The 19,307-nt window shown below is 45.8% G+C and overlaps 2 protein-coding genes across 2 annotated transcripts in view; one reads left to right on the top strand and one right to left on the bottom strand.

The window, feature by feature from the left end:
• The window catches only part of PLG (plasminogen), a 47,639-nt gene extending 41,232 nt beyond the window's left edge, over positions 1 to 6,407 (top strand). The window contains exons 17-19 of the mRNA XM_061428482.1: positions 1,981 to 2,087; positions 4,818 to 4,963; positions 5,989 to 6,407. Of these exons, the coding sequence (XP_061284466.1) occupies positions 1,981 to 2,087; positions 4,818 to 4,963; positions 5,989 to 6,150 (415 nt within the window). The 3' untranslated portion in view covers positions 6,151 to 6,407. The remainder of the gene's footprint in view (positions 1 to 1,980; positions 2,088 to 4,817; positions 4,964 to 5,988) is intronic.
• Positions 6,408 to 6,992: 585 nt separating this feature from the next.
• SLC22A3 (solute carrier family 22 member 3) overlaps positions 6,993 to 19,307 on the bottom strand; it is a 97,115-nt gene continuing 84,800 nt past the window's right edge. Inside the window, exons 9-11 of the mRNA XM_061428483.1 lie at positions 18,443 to 18,555; positions 14,167 to 14,266; positions 6,993 to 8,563 (exon numbers count right to left, since the gene is read on the bottom strand). Of these exons, the coding sequence (XP_061284467.1) occupies positions 8,503 to 8,563; positions 14,167 to 14,266; positions 18,443 to 18,555 (274 nt within the window). The 3' untranslated portion in view covers positions 6,993 to 8,502. The remainder of the gene's footprint in view (positions 8,564 to 14,166; positions 14,267 to 18,442; positions 18,556 to 19,307) is intronic.

Below are 19,307 nucleotides of genomic sequence, written 5' to 3'. Positions count from 1 at the left end.
TGCCTGGAAAATCCCATGGACGGAGGAGCCTGGTGGGCTATAGTCCATGGGTTGCAGAGTCGAACACGACTGAACGCCTTCACTTTCAATAAGTTCCCCAGTCAGCTAGTATACATTCATAATCAGAGAATTATTCAGTTATTCCAGGTTGACATTCTCTTTTCAACATAATAATATGCTCGGGGGAATCAATCGCAATTATGTATGTCAAAGCACTTTAAAAAAGAAAGGCAGCGTGCACACACACTCACAATTCACAAAAGCACATTCGTCTTCCTATCTCTGGTTTTATGTTTCCTGTTGGATGGGTGTTTTATTAAGTCTGACAAAATGATCCATTTTTTTTTTCTGTCACTTAAAAGTTAGCGGTATTTGAAAACAGGTCTCAAGAGAGTGAGCTAAATAAAGAGACAGCTATTTCGAAAACAGTCACAAGATGGACAGCCAAAATGGCGGGCTGATGGGTCCCAGGTGACAGGGGGCGGTAGTGACCATGAGGAGGACGGCGAGGCCAGTGGACCCTTGAGGCCAGCAGTCAAGGGTCTGAGGGGGGCTCTCTGGGTCCGGGCAGAAACACGTCATGCATTTCCTGGGTCAGTCCACTGAGGAGTGACTCCCTCCTGGAAAGGGAAGACAGGGCCTTCTCAGCTTAGCCAGCTTCTTCTCCTTTCTTCACGGTCCCCTGGGCTGTCAGGAAGCTCTGCTCCTCAAACAGGTGATTTAGTAAACATGAGGTTCTGGACGTGTTCTCTGATAGACTGATACGTTTGCGCTTCTGGGAACCCACCCTCAGGCCGCCCCACACCCCAGGAGTCTCAGTCATCAGTGTTCCACGAGAGCAACCCATACGTGAGTGTGGGCTGCTCCTTGTGAGAGGCGGGGCTCTTCTGGTGACTCCAAGAGGATGGTGGTGGTTCAGTCACTCAGTCGTGTCCGACTCTTTGAAACCCTGTGAACTGTAGCCCGCCAGGCTCCTCTCTCCATGGGTTTTCCCAGGCAAGAACACTGGAGTGGGTAGCCATTTCCCCTTCCAGGGGATCTTCCCCACCCAGGGATCGAACCTGCATCTCCTGCAGTGGCAACCGAATTCTTTACCGCTGAGCCACCTGGGAAGCCCTACAAATAGATAGAATCAAGTCTAAAAAAAATCAAAGTTCTGATGTTTGATTCTCTGGAATTCTAAGGCATGCAAAAGTTTATTTTTTTTTAAACATACTACTTTGTTTATGCAAGGTGATTACTTCTAATCCTCTTTCATTTGGTGTCTTGCATTGTATCAGATTCTTATAGCCATGGTGTTGTGACGTTTATGGGTGAGGAAACTGAGGACCCCAAAAATGGGACAGCTTGCTCCTGGTGACACAAGGCACTTGCTATTTTTAAAGCCCTGTATTTCAGCTGGATGGTTCACCTACTGATTGAACCCCTATTAACTTGATGTAAAAGCGTGCATGGTATGAAGTTCCCATAGTGCCAGAAGAGACAAGAAAAGTCATTGTCATCTCTGCTCCCACCTCCGGTTTCTTGTCCACAACTGGTACCTTTTAAATAAAACGTTCTATTTGTTTAACTTGTAAGATACTATAGGCAAATGTGAGGGTGAAAAGTTGTTTTCAGCTGTCAGTGAAGCAAGGAAATACCAGCTGGGAGGGCTCTGGGGCTGAGGCAGGTGGCATCCTACTGTGGGTAACCAACCAGTGACTTCCCTGGTGGCTCAGATGGTAAAGAATCCGCCTGCAATGCAGGAGACCCGGGTTCGATCCCTGGGTCAGAAAGATCCCCTGGAGAAGGAAATGGCAACCCACTCCAGTATTCTTGCCTGGAGAATCCCAAGGACAGAGGAGCCTGGTGGGCTACAGTCCATGGGGTCGCAAAGAGTCGGACACGACTGAACAACTAACACTTTTATGTTTTCATCCAGTGAATGGTAGAAGCCTCCAGCCTAGCAGTCAAATGCAACTTTCGATGTTTTCCTTTCAGACCTGCCATCATCACGAAAGAGGTAATCCCAGCTTGTCTGCCACCCCCGAACTACATGGTTGCAGCCCGGACAGAATGTTACATCACTGGCTGGGGAGAAACCCAAGGTAAGATAAATCTCATGACTCACATGATGAACTGCTTCTGACCTGCAGCCTACATGAGAAAATGGGCGTGTGTACCAATTTCTACCAGTGAATGAGGTCCACTCCCTTCCTGACTGTCTGGGTACCTGCCCGGTCTCCATAATTGGCCATCCGTGGACATGGACGAGGGGAGGGGTAGTGCTTCCTTGAGACTCTCAGCCCATAAATCCAATGGTAATACTGTATCCTCAGCTAAGTAGGGTTTAGACACAGCTGCAGATTAAGGGTGTTAGATTATTTATGTGAGCTTAACCACACGGAGCTCTTAAACATACTGTGCGTCAGCAACAAAATGATAGTTCAACCTGTCTCCCCAGATACCCGCACGGTCTGTGTCTGTGTGGAGAGGGTGGGAAGACTGACAGCTGGGGGCAGAAAGAAAGGTCCCAGTTCTAGGAAGGCATTTGGCCTTGGTGGACAGGGTGAGGACCAAGAGGGGATGTTCCTGAAAAATCCTGGATCAGCACTCGAACTATAATTTGGGGATCCCGGCTTCCCTTTGCAGTTTGTCCTGCATTATATTATAATACAAATTATTGTTATATCCTTCAGAATTGGGCCTAGGAACATTATAAGGATGTCTTAGATCTCTGCCTTACTTTTTGGAAGTGCTGGTGGAGGACATCAGAGCAGAAGTCAGGAGCCCTGGAACACAGTTCTGCCTCTGCCACTGGCTAGAGAGAAGGGACCAGTCACCTTACCTCTTGGTACCATTTGGCAACTAAACCTTCATCCATAAAATCCATGTTTTCAAATGATGTTCTGCGTGTTCGCCTCAGTTTTCTCACCTGTATAAGGTCATTGTGCAGATAAAGATAACATATATGAAGAGCTCAGCGCTTTGCAGATGTATTTTAGCAGCTCCTGTGCTTCTTGTACAACCACAACCACCATCACCATCTCACATTATCACTGTCGTTATCGCCACCATCGCCATGGACACCACCTTCACCATCAGCATCACGGTCAACCCCCAACCCTCCCCATCATCCCCATGGTCACCGTCATCAGGAGACATCACCTAACCCATGAGCAGCTGAGCCCTCTAGGTCACCCTTAGTCTCCTAGCCTCAGCCTCTCAGACGTGACGTGCCATCTCTATTGTGGCCACAGGATGGCAGCACCTCTGCACACTACAACTTCTGGTCAATTAGAGAATTTGTCCCTCGCATCACGATGTCTGTCTTGCTCAGAAAGCAGATGTCAGAGCAGGACACTTTTAAATTAATTTTCAGCAAAAAATTTTTGATAAGGCTTCACCATCCACAAATCTACTCAATTCAAACAATACATCCGCTACTCAATGCTCCTGTGGTCAGGACCTTCCTCCCCTGCTGTAGCAGCAGTGGGACTCGGCCCTCTTTGTCAAACAGTGGTCCTCTTAGGAGCTCCTGTCAACTCCAGTGTGAGTTTTCTGAACAAGACAATTTTCCAAGTTTCTTAAAAGCCTTTGGAGAGGTAGTACCTTGTTTCTTGGCTGTTTCATGCTGGCAAAGAAAGCAAAGACTGTAAAACTCGTGAAAGCTGGGCTTGCAAAGTTAGAAAACTGGATTATTTGTGAAAATACTGAGACATACCTGGGTGTGTCCATCTGGAGAAATATCATTTCTTTTTGTGATTGTGCAAGGGTTCTATTTCCACTTGCCAAAGTAAAACAGTAGTTTTTCTTACACACAAAAAAGAAATACAGTGGGGAAGACAAGCACATGGAAGAGTCTTTACCCAATTGGAAAAGGAATGTAAATTTTACTTTTTAAACTATTTTGACGAGTACAATTCAGAGGCATTTAGTGTATTCACACTGTTGAACAACCATCACCACTATTTACAGAAATCTTCAGTTTAGTTCATTTCAGTTCAGTCGCTCAGTCGTGCCCGACTCTTTGTGACCCCATGAATCGCAGCACGCCAGGTCTCCCTGTCCATCACCAACTCCCAGAGTTTACTCAAACTCATGCCCATTGAGTCAGTGATACCGTCCAACCATCTCATCCTCTGTCGTCCCCTTCTCCTGCCATCAATCTTTCCCAGCACCAGGGTCTTTTCAAATGAGTCAGTTCTTCGCATCAGGTGGCCAAAGGATTGGAGCTTCAGCTTCAGCATCAGTCCTTCCAATGGATATTCAGGACTGATTTCCTTTAGGATGGACTGGCTGGATCTCCTGGGAGTCCAAGGGACAGAAATCTGCTTCAGCCCAAAAGGACTCCCCACTCAAATATTAATTATAAAGATGAATTATAAAATACTCACTATAAAGATGATTCAAATCCTTACTATGTAATGTGTGAAAAAAAGGTGCACAATGATGTAAGGTAAAAGAAACATGAAAATCCTGGAAGAGAACATGTAAAATACATGCAGTGGTGCTAGCATTTCTCAATCTCTCATATATTAAAAATAAATTTCTCTATAGTTTGGAAAAAGAAGCAGAAGATAACCACACAAACCTCAAAAATCCCATGAAGAAGCCCAGATTAACTAGGTCGTGGGAACATGAAAGCTTATGTAATATTTATACTTTCAAGAGTCAAAAAAAAAAAAGAATTCCAGTAGTTTTGGGAACTGACTCCTTGTCTTATGCAACCTCATGGATAAACCGGAGACCTATCATTCCTGCTCTGCTGTTCTGGAAGTTCCCGTGTGGACAGGGTTCGGATCCAGTAACCCTTTCTTTCATCTTTCTCAACGCAGGCACTTTTGGTGAGGGCCTCCTGAAGGAAGCGCACCTGCCTGTGATCGAGAACAAGGTGTGTAATCGCAACGAGTATCTCGACGGGAGGGTCAAGCCCACGGAGCTGTGTGCCGGCCATCTGATTGGAGGGACTGACAGCTGCCAGGTAAGAAAAGACGAGAGAGATCAGCGCTCATCTTGCGCCGGCCTCCCTCAGCCCCTTGGACGTTTCAGCCCCAAAGCAGCAAATTCGAGCAGGATTTGTGAGTCGGAGGCCACCATCTAAACCTGCCCAGAAACCTTTAACGCCTGTCTCTGATGATTGACTCAGATCATCACGGGTGATTTCTCAGCCCTCGAGTTCCAGGTGGTTGTAAGGGCACAGCCACATCACGGTCATGGCCCCCACCCCTCTGGGAGGATGCTGGCGGGCAGGACCTTTCCAGGAGGGAAGGGAGGTCGGTATAAGACAAAGGCCCCCTGCACCCTCTTTACAATTGTTCTTGGGGTTACCCTCCCTAAGAGAAACCCCCCAAAATTTGAAGGGATGAGTACACTTCTCATAAAGGATTTCCCGCCCCCAGGAAACACTAAATGGTATGGTTTTGTTGAATATACTTTGCTAAGTACTGAAGCACAGCAGATGTTCAAATAGTATGTTAGTAAGGAAAGTGAAAGTTGCTCAGTCCTGTCTGACTCTTTGCGACCCCGTGGACTATATAGTCCATGAATTCTCCAGGCCAGAACACTGGAGTGGGTAGCCTTTCCCTTCTCCAGGGGATCTTCCCAACCCAGGGATTGAACCCAGGTCTGCCGCATTGCAGGCAGATTCTTTACCAGCTGAGCCACAGGGGAAGCCCATTAGTAAGGAAAGTGAAGTGAAGTCGCTCAGTCGTGTCTGCCTCTTTTCGACCCTGTGGACTGTAGCCCACCAGGCTCCTCCATCCATGGGATTCTCCAGGCAAGAATACCGGAGTGGGTTGCCATTTCCTTCTCCAGGGGATCTTCCCGACCCAGGGATCGAACCCAGGTCTCCCGCATTGCGCTTTACCCTCTGAGCCAGCCCCTGGTTAGTAAGGAAAGGAGCGTGCAAGTACTGGGGAAACGTATGTTTAGGTAATGGAAGGATGATATCCCATAACGAAAGGAGGGATGCTTAGTCCTCTCACCGCTTCCCCTCCCTCTGTACAGGGTGACAGCGGCGGGCCTCTGGTCTGCTTTGAGAAGGACAAATACATTCTGCAAGGAGTCACTTCTTGGGGTCTTGGCTGTGCACGCCCCAATAAGCCTGGTGTGTATGTTCGTGTTTCCCCCTATGTTCCTTGGATTGAAGAAACTATGAGAAGGAATTAATTAGATGGGAGACAGTGACGCACCAACGGTTCTAGAAGCTGGAACATGGTAGGGAATCTAGCATGCTCAGAAATAATTGACAGTAATTCAACCAAGTAAGACACTCTCCTTAGCTGCCGTCTTCTGCCAAACCTCAACATTTTTTTGTGATGCTGTGAATAACATGTTCCTGACTGTGGACTGCTGGATTCTGTAATACCAAGGCAATACAGCTATGACATTTGTTGAAAATAAACTCGGTACTTCTTTTGATTTAACTCTTTGATTTTCTTTCTTTTCATGTTCTTCGTCCATCCTACCAAATGTAAATAATAAAGCTCTTACAGACCTGAAAGGTTTTGTTCTTCCTCATAAAGAATAGAGTACCAAGAAGCCTGTAAGATCAATAGAGAAATCCTAGTAAGTCACCTGTATATTCACCCTGACAATGAAGGATGCCTTGACATATATCTTTAATGTTTTTATTTTTGGCACTGGGATGAATGTGTTCAAAGCTGCAACGTGGGGAATCATGAGAACAAATTCTACTCTTGGGAATAAAATCTGTTACTGACAGCTTGGCTCGAGCCTGGCACAGAAGACCCTGGGTAGAGAGTTGGAAACCAGGCAATGGAAATGCCATATAACACCAGACCAGAGAAGAGTCTGAATGTTATTCTGGGTCACACATGGGTCAGGGAATGGTGCAAAGAGCCCGGAAAGGAGCAGAGGACGCATATTGAAGGTGGACCACCTAACTTCCATCAGTAATTGGCTGCCTGGATCCGTGGTGTACTCTGTCATGTGGGAAGCGTGTTTTACAGCGATGCATGTTCAGAAAGAAGAGAGCAGATGAAAACTGATTTCTCTTGACAATTTATGTATACTTTTTATTGTTATCAGAATTCAAATGTCAACTCGAAATACAATTCCAAGGTGATAATACAAGGAACAACAGTCATCTTGTAGCAAAGAGATGGAAGCAAAAACACCAGTGTGTATGAACAAAGGGAGAATGTAGGTAGCGTTGTGTTCTTAGAGAACGGTGTTTATTTCATTGAAAAGCAGAACACTCACGTTCAATGCTGATGTGCTTTAAGGCTTAAAAACTTATTTTACAATCAGCACATACACCGTACATGTTGTCACATGTTCATATAGAAAATTTTCTTCCTCACTGGCAAAATTACCCTTTGGCTCCACTTTTACCGGCCCACCCAAAATAACTCATTAAACAATTTTTGCATGAGATACATACTGAATCTGAAAATATAACAAAAGTAACACATAAAGCAGAACATCATAAAGACAGCATTTTTTGTGTTTAAACTCCACATATTGAAAGTCTCAGAAACAAAAAAGAAAAATCAAATTGCTTTTTAGTACTTCTAAAGTCATCTTTAAGACTTCTGCTAATTCTTCTAAACATGGCTAGAACTGACCTTTCTTTTACACTAAAATGTAAGCTTCTCCCCAAGACAGGTTAAAATTGTCAAGTTTAATCTTGACAAAATCTGCCCATAGTTTTCATTCTTGACCGTGGGCACCATCATAGAACTGAACTTATATATAAGACAAGTATCCCTTTATGATTAAAATCGTAAGACCCATGAAATCACAATCCATGGGTTTCATCAGTAAAAAACTGAATAGGTGGCTCTCAGTGTCTACTAAAGGAGAATCAAGGTTATCCTGACTCATCTCTCAGACCAAATCTGATTTTATAAACAATACAGCCGAATCCTCAGCTTGCACAGATTTGTTCTTCTGGAACGAGACCTGAACATGGCTGCAAACCCAGATGCTCCAGGAGCTTATGGAGTGCCAGGTGCTAAGAGAGAAAGGCTCAGAGTCCTATGACCCGAGGTCCTTGATTCAGCTTCTTTAACAGCCTTCCCAAATCTTCCTCCATCCTGGAATTTTCAGAACACTTAGTTCAGAGCCTCAGTTTCTGCATCAGATTTGCTGAGCCCATTTCTGTACACTTTTCCCAGATCCTTGGTTTGCATATCCTGCCTTCTTGATGGAGCCAGCATGAGAACAAAGTGGGGCTTCTCTTGTCTCGCTGTAACTCAGTGGGTCAGACACTTTGCCCCAACGTGAGAAAAAGACCTCAGGAGAACCTGTGCACGCAATGGGCTCTTGGCTCTCCCAGCCACATGTTACATGTTCCCAGAAACTTTGAAAGCACGACATGTCCTGATTCATCCAACATTATATAAAAATACTCTGGATAGTTTGTCTTTATAAAGTATTAAAAACACTTGAAGCTGCAGCACTGAAATGGATACACACGACATCTCTGCAAGGCACATCAGCTCCTTGGCGGGGACCAGCCTGAACAGCTCCTTCCTTGCATCTTTGGCAGGAGCCTCAAAGGTGAGAGCTTGAAACCTGGGGTTTCTTTTTCCTGCCACACTTACAGGAATGTGGACTAACAAAGGAGAAAAGAGAACTCAATGAAAGATTATACAACTAGTGATGAGGAAGTCTTTATTACTATTCAATATCATAGTTGGTTTTGATCTAATACACTCAAGCATAACTCTCATAAAAACCTGCCTTGAAAGGAACAATGAACTATTTCCAACCTCATTTTTTACCTGCTCTCAGACCCTAGGCAGGAGTTAATTAGCATATATAAATTCTTTATGACTTTCTACCCTGTAACAGATGGTTTGGAAATGAGCTGCTGATGTGAACAAAAGAAAGGAGAAGTTAAAAAATGATTAAGTGCTGTTTTAGAGGGGAAAATGATAACAAATTTCAGTAACTTGGGCTAAGTAGTTTTCTTTTTTTCCCCACAAGTAACTACAGAATGCAATCAATATGCTTAACTTATAGAACTGTAGATCAGACTTTGATTAGGTGCTTTTTCAAGGGTAGGGACTAGGCATAATTAACTTACCCAATTTTTATTATGAAACACAAACACAGAAAAAAATTAGAAACAAATTCATGTAAGTTGAATTTTTGTTGGCCTAATTCTTCCTGTTTATATATAGGTGAATATTAATTTTCCCTGCACACCATCCAGATGGCCTTCTCATCTCCAAAGCTCCATCTCTTCAAATTGTTTAATTCTATTTTTAACATGATTGAATTGGCAGAACTGTGTGTGTGTGTGTGTGTGTGTGTGTGTGTGCATGCGCACGCATTCAGTCACGTCCGACTCTTTGCAGCCCCATTGACTGTAGCCCACCAGACTCTTCTGTCCATGGATTTCCCAGGCAAGAATACTGGAGTGGGTTGCTGTTTCCTACTCCAGGGGATCTTCCCAACCCAGGGATTGAACTTGAGTCTCTTATGTCTCCTGCACTGGCAGGAGGGTTCTTGATTACTAGTGCCACCTCAAATGACCCCCCTCTCCCTCCACACTCTCCCTGATGAGTTTGAAAATCTGACCTCTGACTGGTTTGGGGATCAAGAACGGGTACACAAAAATAAACTCAAAATGGATTAAAGATCTAAACGTAAGACCAGAAACTATAAAACTCCTAGAGGAGAACATAGGCAAAACACTCTCCGACATACATCACAGCAGGATCCTCTATGACCCACCTCCCAGAATATTGGAAATAAAAGCAAAAATAAACAAATGGGACCTAATTAAACTTAAAAGCTTCTGCACAACAAAGGAAACTATTAGCAAAGTGAAAAGACAGCCTTCAGAATGGGAGAAAATAATAGCAAATGAAGCAACTGACAAACAACTAATCTCAAAAATATACAAGCAACCCCTACAGCTCAATTCCAGAAAAATAAATGACCCAATCAAAAAATGGGCCAAAGAACTAAATAGACATTTCTCCAAAGAAGACATACAGATGGCTAACAAACACATGAAAAGATGCTCAACATCACTCATTATCAGAGAAATGCAAATCAAAACCACTATGAGGTACCATTTCACGCCAGTCAGAATGGCTGCGATCCAAAAGTCTACAAGCAATAAATGCTGGAGAGGATGTGGAGAAAAGGGAACCCACTTACACTGTTGGTGGGAATGCAAACTAGTACAGCCACTATGGAGAACAGTGTGGAGATTCCTTAAAAAACTGGAAATAGAACTGCCTTATGATCCAGCAATCCCACTGCTGGGCATACACACTGAGGAAACCAGAAGGGAAAGAGATACGTGTACCCCAATGTTCATCGCAGCACTGTTTATAATAGCCAGGACATGGAAGCAACCTAGATGTCCATCAGCAGATGAATGGATAAGAAAGCTGTGGTACATATACACAATGGAGTATTACTCAGCCATTAAACAGAATACATTTGAATCAGTTCTAATGAGGTGGATGAAACTGGAGCTTATTATACAGAGTGAAGTAAGCCAGAAGGAAAAACATAAATACAGTATACTAACGCATATATATGGAATTTAGAAAGATGGTAACAATAACCCGGTGTACGAGACAGCAAAAGAGACACTGATGTATAGAACAGTCTTATGGACTCTGTGGGAGAGGGAGAGGGTGGGAAGATTTGGGAGAATGACATTGAAACATGTAAAATATCATGTAAGAAACGAGTTGCCAGTCCAGGTTCGATGCACGATACTGGATGCTTGGGGCTAGTGCACTGGGATGGCCCAGAGGGATGGTATGGGGAGGGAGGAGGGAGGAGGGTTCAGGATGGGGAACACATGTATACCTGTGGCGGATTCATTTCAATATTTGGTAAAACCAATACAATATTGTAAAGTTTAAAAATAAAAAAAATAAAAAGAACGGGTATGTCACTCTCACTGTGGAAATGAGCGGCAGTAAGTGGAGTCGAGTCAAAAGGGAGAATGCAGTCCCTCTGGAGTGTTTGCACAGAGGGCCTTCACCACGAGGATGGCAGGTGTGCAGAAGGGACTCCGCAGCACTGAGACTCGGACGTCCTAAAACTCCAACGGCACATCACAGGCTTGTGCATCCAGCAGTCCACGCTGAACTCCTCCTTACATTCGGCCCTGTGATCCTGGCTGGGATGCCCTCCTGGGTGACCCAGCCCTGAACAGACCCTTTAGGGCCTGAGAAGTTGCCTTTAAAGTCTGGATGTCTTATTCGAAGATGATCCCGTTCCCTTTCTCACCATTTCACCCGTTTCATCTAACCTTCAATATTCTCCTCTCCTTCCGGCTTCTAGCATGACTGCAATTGGAGGGAGAGGATTGGATAACTGCCGCATTCATCTGGCCCCAGTACCCTGACACAAACCAAATAATTGTCTGTGATCCCACAGCCAGCAGAACGTTTATGTTTTCTGGATACAGCAAGACCTTCCCATGGTGTAATTCTCAAAAGGACAGTTTTATTAATAATACCTTTTATACATTTCTTAATTTTGGTTTATAAAATGGCAGTATCTTAAAGAAAATCTCCCACCTCACCTCAGCCTTCAAGTAGCATTAGTAGTACTGTTTAGTTGCTCGGTCACGTCAGACTCTTTGCGACCCCATGGCCCGCAGCCCACCAGACTCCTCTGTCCATAGAATTCTCCAGGCAAGAATACTGGAGTGGGTAGCCATTCCCTTCTCCAAGGGATCTTCCTGACCTAGGGATTGAATCTGGGTCTCCCGCATTGCAGGCAGATTCTTTACCATCTGAGTCACCACAGAAGCCCCAAGTAGCATTATTTTGGGGTAAAACCTAGGTAGAGCTTTGGTTGAGGCTAAGCCATTAGCTATCAGTTTACTTACAGACAAACATAAGCATCTGATTGAGTTACTTCATGGGACAAATGTCTACCTGTCCTCTGATTGGCTGGTCCTGTTAGAAGTCAGCTGGTGTGTTGATTTCAGTACACTGCTAAGGTTTTCTTCGGAAAGTTCTGAGATGATTCGTCAATGTGGTTCTTCAGAATAGCATCAGGAAATAGGACAATGAAATCAATGTGTATGTTTTAAAGTCTGGTTGAAATACTTGTAAGACACTTAGCAATGGTTGCCTATCTCCAGAGAGGGCTGTGCTGCTGCTGCTGCTAAGTCGCTTCAGTTGTGTCCGACTCTGTGCAACCCCATAGATGGCAGCCCACCAGGCTCCCCCGTCCCTGGGATTCTCCAGGCAAGAACACTGGAGTGAGTTGCCATTTCCTTCTCCAACACATGAAAGTGAAAAGTGAAAGTGAAGTTGCTCAGTCGTGTCAGACTCTTCTCGACCTCATGGACTGCAGCCCACCAGGCTCCTCTGTCCATGGGACTCTCCAGGCAAGAGTACTGGAGTGGGTTGCCATTGCCTTCTCCGGAGAGGGCGATGGTACCTTGTTAAAGAGGATATGAAGAGAGGAATCTCCAATCCTACCGGGAGATTCTTGTTATGAAGCTACTCGTAATCAAGTAGGATAAGCCTAAGATAATGAAACTACCAGGGCCTCCCTGGTGGCTCAGTGGTAAAGAATCCACCTGCCAGGGCAAAAGACATGGGTTTGAGCCCTGGTCTGGAAAGATCCCATGTGCCTCAGGGCATCTGAGCCCATCCATGTGCCATAACTACTGAAGCCCGAGAGTCCTACAGACTGTGCTCTGCAACAAGAGAAGCCTCTGCAAGGGGAAGCCAACACACCGCAGCTAGACAGTAGCCCCCACTTGCCACAGCTAGAGAAGAGCCCACGTGGCAACCAAGACCCAACACAGCAAAAACAAGTAGCAAACAACATCACACCTGTTCACTAGGCAATGTCAACCCCAGTTCTAGCACATAGACGTCGTCAAGTCTTTCTGAGCATAAAAAAGTGAGGGCAAGAACTTCTGTTGCACACCACCGCTTTGAGTGTGAAGTGACATGTGTGAAGCCATTGACCACTCACACAGGATCCTAAAAGTTGTCAGTTTCTAATCTCTACCCAATCTGCCAAGTGATGAAGAAAACTGCCATGAGGCGACTAACATCCCCATCTTCCCATAAATATATCTGATAAAATTTAGAGATCCCTATCCTTAATTTCCAGGTCATTGTTTAGAAGAAGACTGATTTTTATTTTTCAAATTAGCTGTTAAATTATCTGTTTAAATTCACAAATAAGGACTTCCCTGGTGGCCCAGTGGTTAAGACTCTGAGCTTCCAATGCTAGAGGTGGGTTCAATCCCTGGTCAAGGAACTAAGATCCCACATGCCAAAAAAAAATAATAATTCAAATAAAATAAAATTCACAAATGATACAATACCATGTTGTCATAATTTAAAAAATTGATGATGCAGAAGTCTATGGGGTATAAAATAAGTGTTCTCTCTTCTGCACCCCTTTTCCCAACACATTTCTACCCCAGAGGGTATATTTTATCATTTTAGGTCTTTCCCTATACATTCCCATTTTCATAATCTCTCTTATTTTTATTATGAAAAATTTCAGAGAAAATTAGAATGTATGTAATGTGACTTTTTAAATATAAAATACACTTTATGTTTAAATGTTGGTTGGATATTAACTTCCTCTGCATGCTATTTAGATGCCCTCCCCCTAAACTCAATCTCTTTCTCCTTCTCCTATTTTATTTCTGCTATCATCTATCTACTTATCATCACCTCACTATCATTTATTTTCCCATCTAGCTATAGAGAGGGATAACTCTTGGTTTTATTTTTTAATAAATACTATAACACATTGTTCAGCGACTTTTCAGTTTGTAATCCACCTTGAAAATCTCTCCATGTCTTTCATATATCTATATTTCTACTATTTAAATATCTGTGTAGCAATCCATTTTATGGATATATTATCATTGTCACCACTGGCTGCCCACGGATGCACATTTAAATTATTTCTGTTTCGTCCAGTCATCAGTTCTTTTCCTTTGGATTCTGAGTTTTCACACCTTATTTGGAAATATTTCTCTCTTCATAACCACATTTAAAAAATAAAACATGTTCATTTCCAGATTTGTTTTACGTTAACCTTTTAAATCTGCTTTGAATTTTTTGCTTAAGATGCAAGACAGGGATTTAATATTGTATTCCCTCCCACACATTCAGTGTTCTCAGCCCCATCCTTTCCCAGTGGGTTTGAAATCCTGCTTTCAATTAGGGTGTGCTGAATTTCGTATCATACCTGCTAAGCTTTTCTACGTCATCCACTGTTTCTGGCAAGGCGATGCCCTTGGTTTCAGGCAGGAGCATCACAAGAGCACCGCAGACAGATGCCAGGGTACCTGTGGGACAGGGAAACGGCGTTATGGTCCCCAGATGGCACAGCCGCCTGCATCGCCCCCTGCGCCCTCTGGAAGCCGCTGTGCTCCCCACCCTAACTCCTCCACCCCCCGCAGCAGTGCTCGGCTGAGGTCACCCTGCCCAGCTCCCCAGCGATCCTGTCACGATCTGACAGTTCCTCAGCGTCTCAGACCCTTGACAGTCCCACTGCCCGCTGTGCTGCCCCCCGTCCCCGCCCTCCTCCCGTCGCGTGACCCGGCAAGGCTGGTCCCCGCGTCTGCCCAAGAGCAGCTCTTGGAGTCCTTTGGGCTCCTCGCTGTAGGGGTTCATCCTCTCTCTCCAGCAGCTTTACCCCACTGGTGACGCCTTGAAACGTATTCAAATCTCTCCTCTCTACAGACCCTTCTGTCAACCTCACACGATCCTCTAGCCACCATCCTCCTTTCTGTCTTAGAACCAAAATCCTTGAAACACCATCCTTTCTTGCTTTCTGTGAAAATTGCTCAGTCATGTCCAATTCTTTGTGACCCCATCGACTATCCAGCCCGTGGAATTCTCTAGGCCAGAATACTGAGCGGGTAGCCTTTCCCTTCTCCAGGAGATCTTCCCAACCCAGGGATCAAACCCAGGTCTCCCACATTGCAGGCAGATTCTTTACCAGCTGAGCCACCAGGGAAGCCCAAGAATGCTGGAGTGGGTAGCCCATCCCTTCTCCAGCGGATCTTCCCAACCCAGGAATCGAACCAGGGTCTCCTGCATTGCAGCTGGATTCTTTACCAACTGAGCTATCAGAGACACATCTTCATAGCCAGTACTGTGCCCGTAAATACCTAACAACTGGTTCTCCAGAAAACAAAGTCCTGATTTTCAGCATTTGTCTATTTCCGTGGTGTAAATACACCCGTTGTGGATGTGTGTCATTCATACCGGCAACGCAGCCTCGCGGGTGAGGCCCTGGGGAGATGGGCAGCAGTATATCCACCATGGACACCAGTGGACACACCAGCCTCAAGGTCAGACACAGCAAAGCTCAGTGAATCGGGAACTGAGCAGATGTATTTATTACCTCTGTTTTTCATCTCGTATACTCAATTTTTAATGATTACTGTTAGTCACTCAATGATGTTGAACTCTTTGGTGACCTCGTGGACTATAGCCTGCCAAGTTCTTCCGTCCATGGGATTCTCCAGGCAAGAACACTGGAGTGGGTTGCCATTTCCTTCTCCATGGGATCTCTCCGACTCAGGGACTGAACTCAGGTCTCCTGCATTGCAGGCAGAGTCTTTACCATCTGAGCCACCGGGGTGGCTCCAAGATTCTTGAAAACTTGCCAGCTGAACTTGGTGAGCCGGAGTCACGTCCTACTGCCATCTGCTCGAGTCTGGGCTCTTCTCCTCAGTGTTTCGCCGGCCTGGTTCCCTCCAGATGACCAGGGGCCGCTACCACCAGGCCCAGTGGCCCTGCTTCTGGCCCCTGCTGCCTGGCCTCACGGCAGCTCTGACAGATAGTGGCTTCACCCGCCACCCCCTGGCATCCGCGCCCCTCGAGCTCCTGGTCTCCCCCCTGCTCCCCTCGCGTCCCTCACATCCCCTACCTGGCACTTCTCACTCTGCTGACACTGGGCACTTGTGGCTCCTCAGGGCTCTGTCTTGGGCCCCTTCTTTCCTCTCACTCTGCCCTGTTTGCTGTGTGTGTGGGGTTTCAGTCACTGCCATGGTTTCAGGGGTTCTCTTCATCCAGGTGGCTTCCAAACCTTCATCTTGAGGCCACTTTTTACTCCTGACTCAGGTCGTCAAACCTACTGCCTCCTCACCATTTCAGCCTGGATTTCGTAGAGGCACCTCATCCTACAAGCAGCCCAGGTAGAATCCCTGCACGTCCTTCCGCAGACAGGTGCCTTTAATGTGCTAAACCCTCCTATGGTTCCCTCAGTCAGCAGTGTCTCGGTCCCTCTCCCTGCTCGCTCTGGTCCCTCACCCAGTCAGTCAGCCCCTCTTGGCCAGTTCAACCTCCAATGTATTTCTTCAGATCAATCCACTCCTCAACGCCTGTGTGCCATCACCTCAGACCCAGTCCTGACCTGATTACAACAACATTCTTTTAAAAGTCTCCCTACTAGCGCCGTCCCCTCTAAGTCCCTAGCATATCTGCCATCAGAGTCAAGTTTCTAAAAGGCAGACCTGACCCTGCCAACCCCAGCTTAAAACTCCACACGGCTTCCCACTGCTGTTTGGATACAGAGCAGACCCTTTGCACGTCCGGTGTTCGGGCCCCAGCTGGTCTCCCCAGCCTTGTCTCTCTTCAGGCCTCGCCTCACACACGGCACTCTGTGGAGAAGGTCACCATTTCCTCCTCTGGGGGATCTTCCCAACTCAGGGATTCAAGCTGGGTCTCCTGCATTGCAGGCCGGTTCTTCACCATCTGAGTCACCTGGGCGGCCCCAGCTTCCTCTTACTGCAGGTCTTTCCAATGCCTGGAGCACCAGCCTGCACCTCTCACGTGAATAACCTCTCCTCACCTTCCCATCTCAACAAGGGCCTCGTCGCTCCCTGACTCTCTCTCCTCTTGACTCCATGGGATGGGTCATCGATCCTGTGATGTGTTCTCATGCACCCTTCTTTCTTTTAATATTGTTTATTTATTTACTGCCCACGCCAGGGGTCTTAGTCGTGGCGTGTGGGGTCTAGTTCCCTGACCAGGGATCGACCCCCTGAATTGGGAGAGCAGTCTTAGCCACTGGGCCACCAAGAAAGTCCAGAAGTGAAAGTGGCTCAGTCGTGTCCAGCTCTTTGCGACCCTGCCAGGCTCCCCTGTTCATGGAATTTTCCAGGCAAGAATACTGGAGTGGGTTGCCACTTCCTACTCCAAGGGAAGTCCAAAGGCACCCTTATTTATCACACGCTCTTGTGAGTGGTGGTTTGGAAAGGCAGTTCCCTCTGCAAAGCAAGGGCCTGCGCCCAGCTCAGCCAGCCTGCCTTGAGGCCAGTCCCCCATCTTGAGGGACTGGGCTCTTAGACGGCTCTGTCTTGGCTGAACAATGCCTTCTCTTTGCTTTTTCATGCTGGCCCAGAATCTATGCTGAGCTTGTTTATCAGATCCCATGAAATAGTCTGAAGTGACCATTTACTGAATCACCAGTAAGACACTGACTCTGTGGTCCCAGGCCTGCTGAAGGACTACTGCATTCCTCTGGGTTTATTTCCTCATGGATGCGATATTTTCATTGGAGTTTAAAACTGCTGAGCAGTGAGTGGCCAGCCTTCTTTACCAGGAGCAAGCAGGTGGAGGTGGAGGAAAGGAGGTGAGCAAGGAGCCAGCCAGCATCCTCTCTTGCTGATAAGGAGAGGGGAGGCGGGTGTGAGACCCGGGAAGGAAAGTTGGACCAGCAATGGAGAGGCACCGGCCAGAATTACCCCAGGCCCCTCCTTGCGCTATGGTTCCATCCCGTCATGAGTTTCAAGAAGTCCAAGGGCAGGAAGGAGGGTATGAACCTGACGGTCATCACAGAGCTCGTGGTAGGTATGCAAGGGTTCCGTGTCCTCTATTCTTTCGGCGTGGTGCACTCAGCGTCAAAGCAAATGAAGATACAGTATTGAAAGACATGGAACTTTCAACAACACAATTCATTTTTAGGCTTCTTTTAAACACACAAAAGGTCCTATTAGGTCCCCCCAAAACTACTGGTTGTGTCCCACAGTATCATAAAAGAGTTTCACAGTATTTGATTTTAACTCAGAACCTCAACAAAGAAAGCTAAATCAAACACTTCTTTAGAAAGTATATTTTGTTCCCATGCTGCCAAACCCTACCTTTCAGATTTTTTTTTTTTTTTTTTTTGCAGGAGGGGAAGGGTGGGTTATGCCTTGTGGCATGTGGGATCTTAGCTCCTCAATGAAGGATCATACCCATGACCCCTGCAATGAGAATGTGGAGTCTTAACCACTAGACTGTAAGGAAAGTTCTTAAGTTGAACACTTTTTTAATTGCAACTCTTTAATGTAAAACGAATTTAAATGATTTAGGGCCCACATTTCACTGTGGTGCCTCAAAACCTGTAAGAGTTATGGGAAGAGCAAATGAATATCATGAATATCGAACCTGGTCATCATTGTAGGTTCTAGTAATACAAAGAATGCAAATGAAAGCATTTAAGAATAGTGCATGCAGTGAATATTTACCAAAGATGATAAGAGGTAGTTCCAGCCAAATGGCAGCTAGCCGGAAGAGCAGAAACGGGGCTATAATCCCCCCAAAATCACATAAACCGGAACACAGTGAAACTCCAAAGTTTCTGCAGAATAAAAAAGTTGTTTGAAATAAAAATATTTAAATAACTTCAGGATGAATAATATTTTCAGATTTCTAAGTAACAGGAATGGTAACAATATTTCCCATTTCTCTAGTGCTTGACATTGAAAACATCTCCTCTCTCATACTCTATGCAAATCATTTCCTACGCAATTCATTTCCAAGCTGCACCACTTCACACCTGTCACTGTGACTCAGAGTCACAGTGAGGCTAATTGGAGCCAGAGGGTGGAGTCTACAGTATTGGTGGAAATTAATCATCCATTAGCGTGCTACCCAGCCCGCTCTGTGGCACTCGTGTGCCCTCGTGGTGCCTAGACTGACAGTAAGGTGTGCTCATGAATATTCCCCCCAGAAAGGAGGCCAGTTTGCACTAGCTGCGCACATTGGTTGATTTCGTCCTTTAGGAACTGGCTGTGGAGTGTGGTCAGAGCAGAGGCTGGAGCCTTTACACAGAGTGGAGCTGATGATGGGAAATGTAACTCATGCTGCAAGCACACTCACCAGATTTTCTGATTTCAAGTCTAATGCGTGGGTGTGTGCGTGCTCAGTTGCTTCAGTCTTGTCTGACTCTTTGCAACCCTATGGACTGTAGCCCACCAGGCTCCTCTTCCATGGGATTTTCCAGGCAAGAATACTGGAGTGGGTTGCTGTTTCCTTCTCCAGGGGGATCTTCCCAACCCAGGGATCAAACCAGTTGTCTCCTGTGTCTCCTGCATTGCAGGTGGTCAACTT

Source organism: Bos javanicus, chromosome 9 (genome assembly GCF_032452875.1).
Source record: "Bos javanicus breed banteng chromosome 9, ARS-OSU_banteng_1.0, whole genome shotgun sequence".
Taxonomy (NCBI): domain Eukaryota; kingdom Metazoa; phylum Chordata; class Mammalia; order Artiodactyla; family Bovidae; genus Bos; species Bos javanicus.
This window is presented reverse-complemented; position numbering and strand designations above follow the sequence as displayed.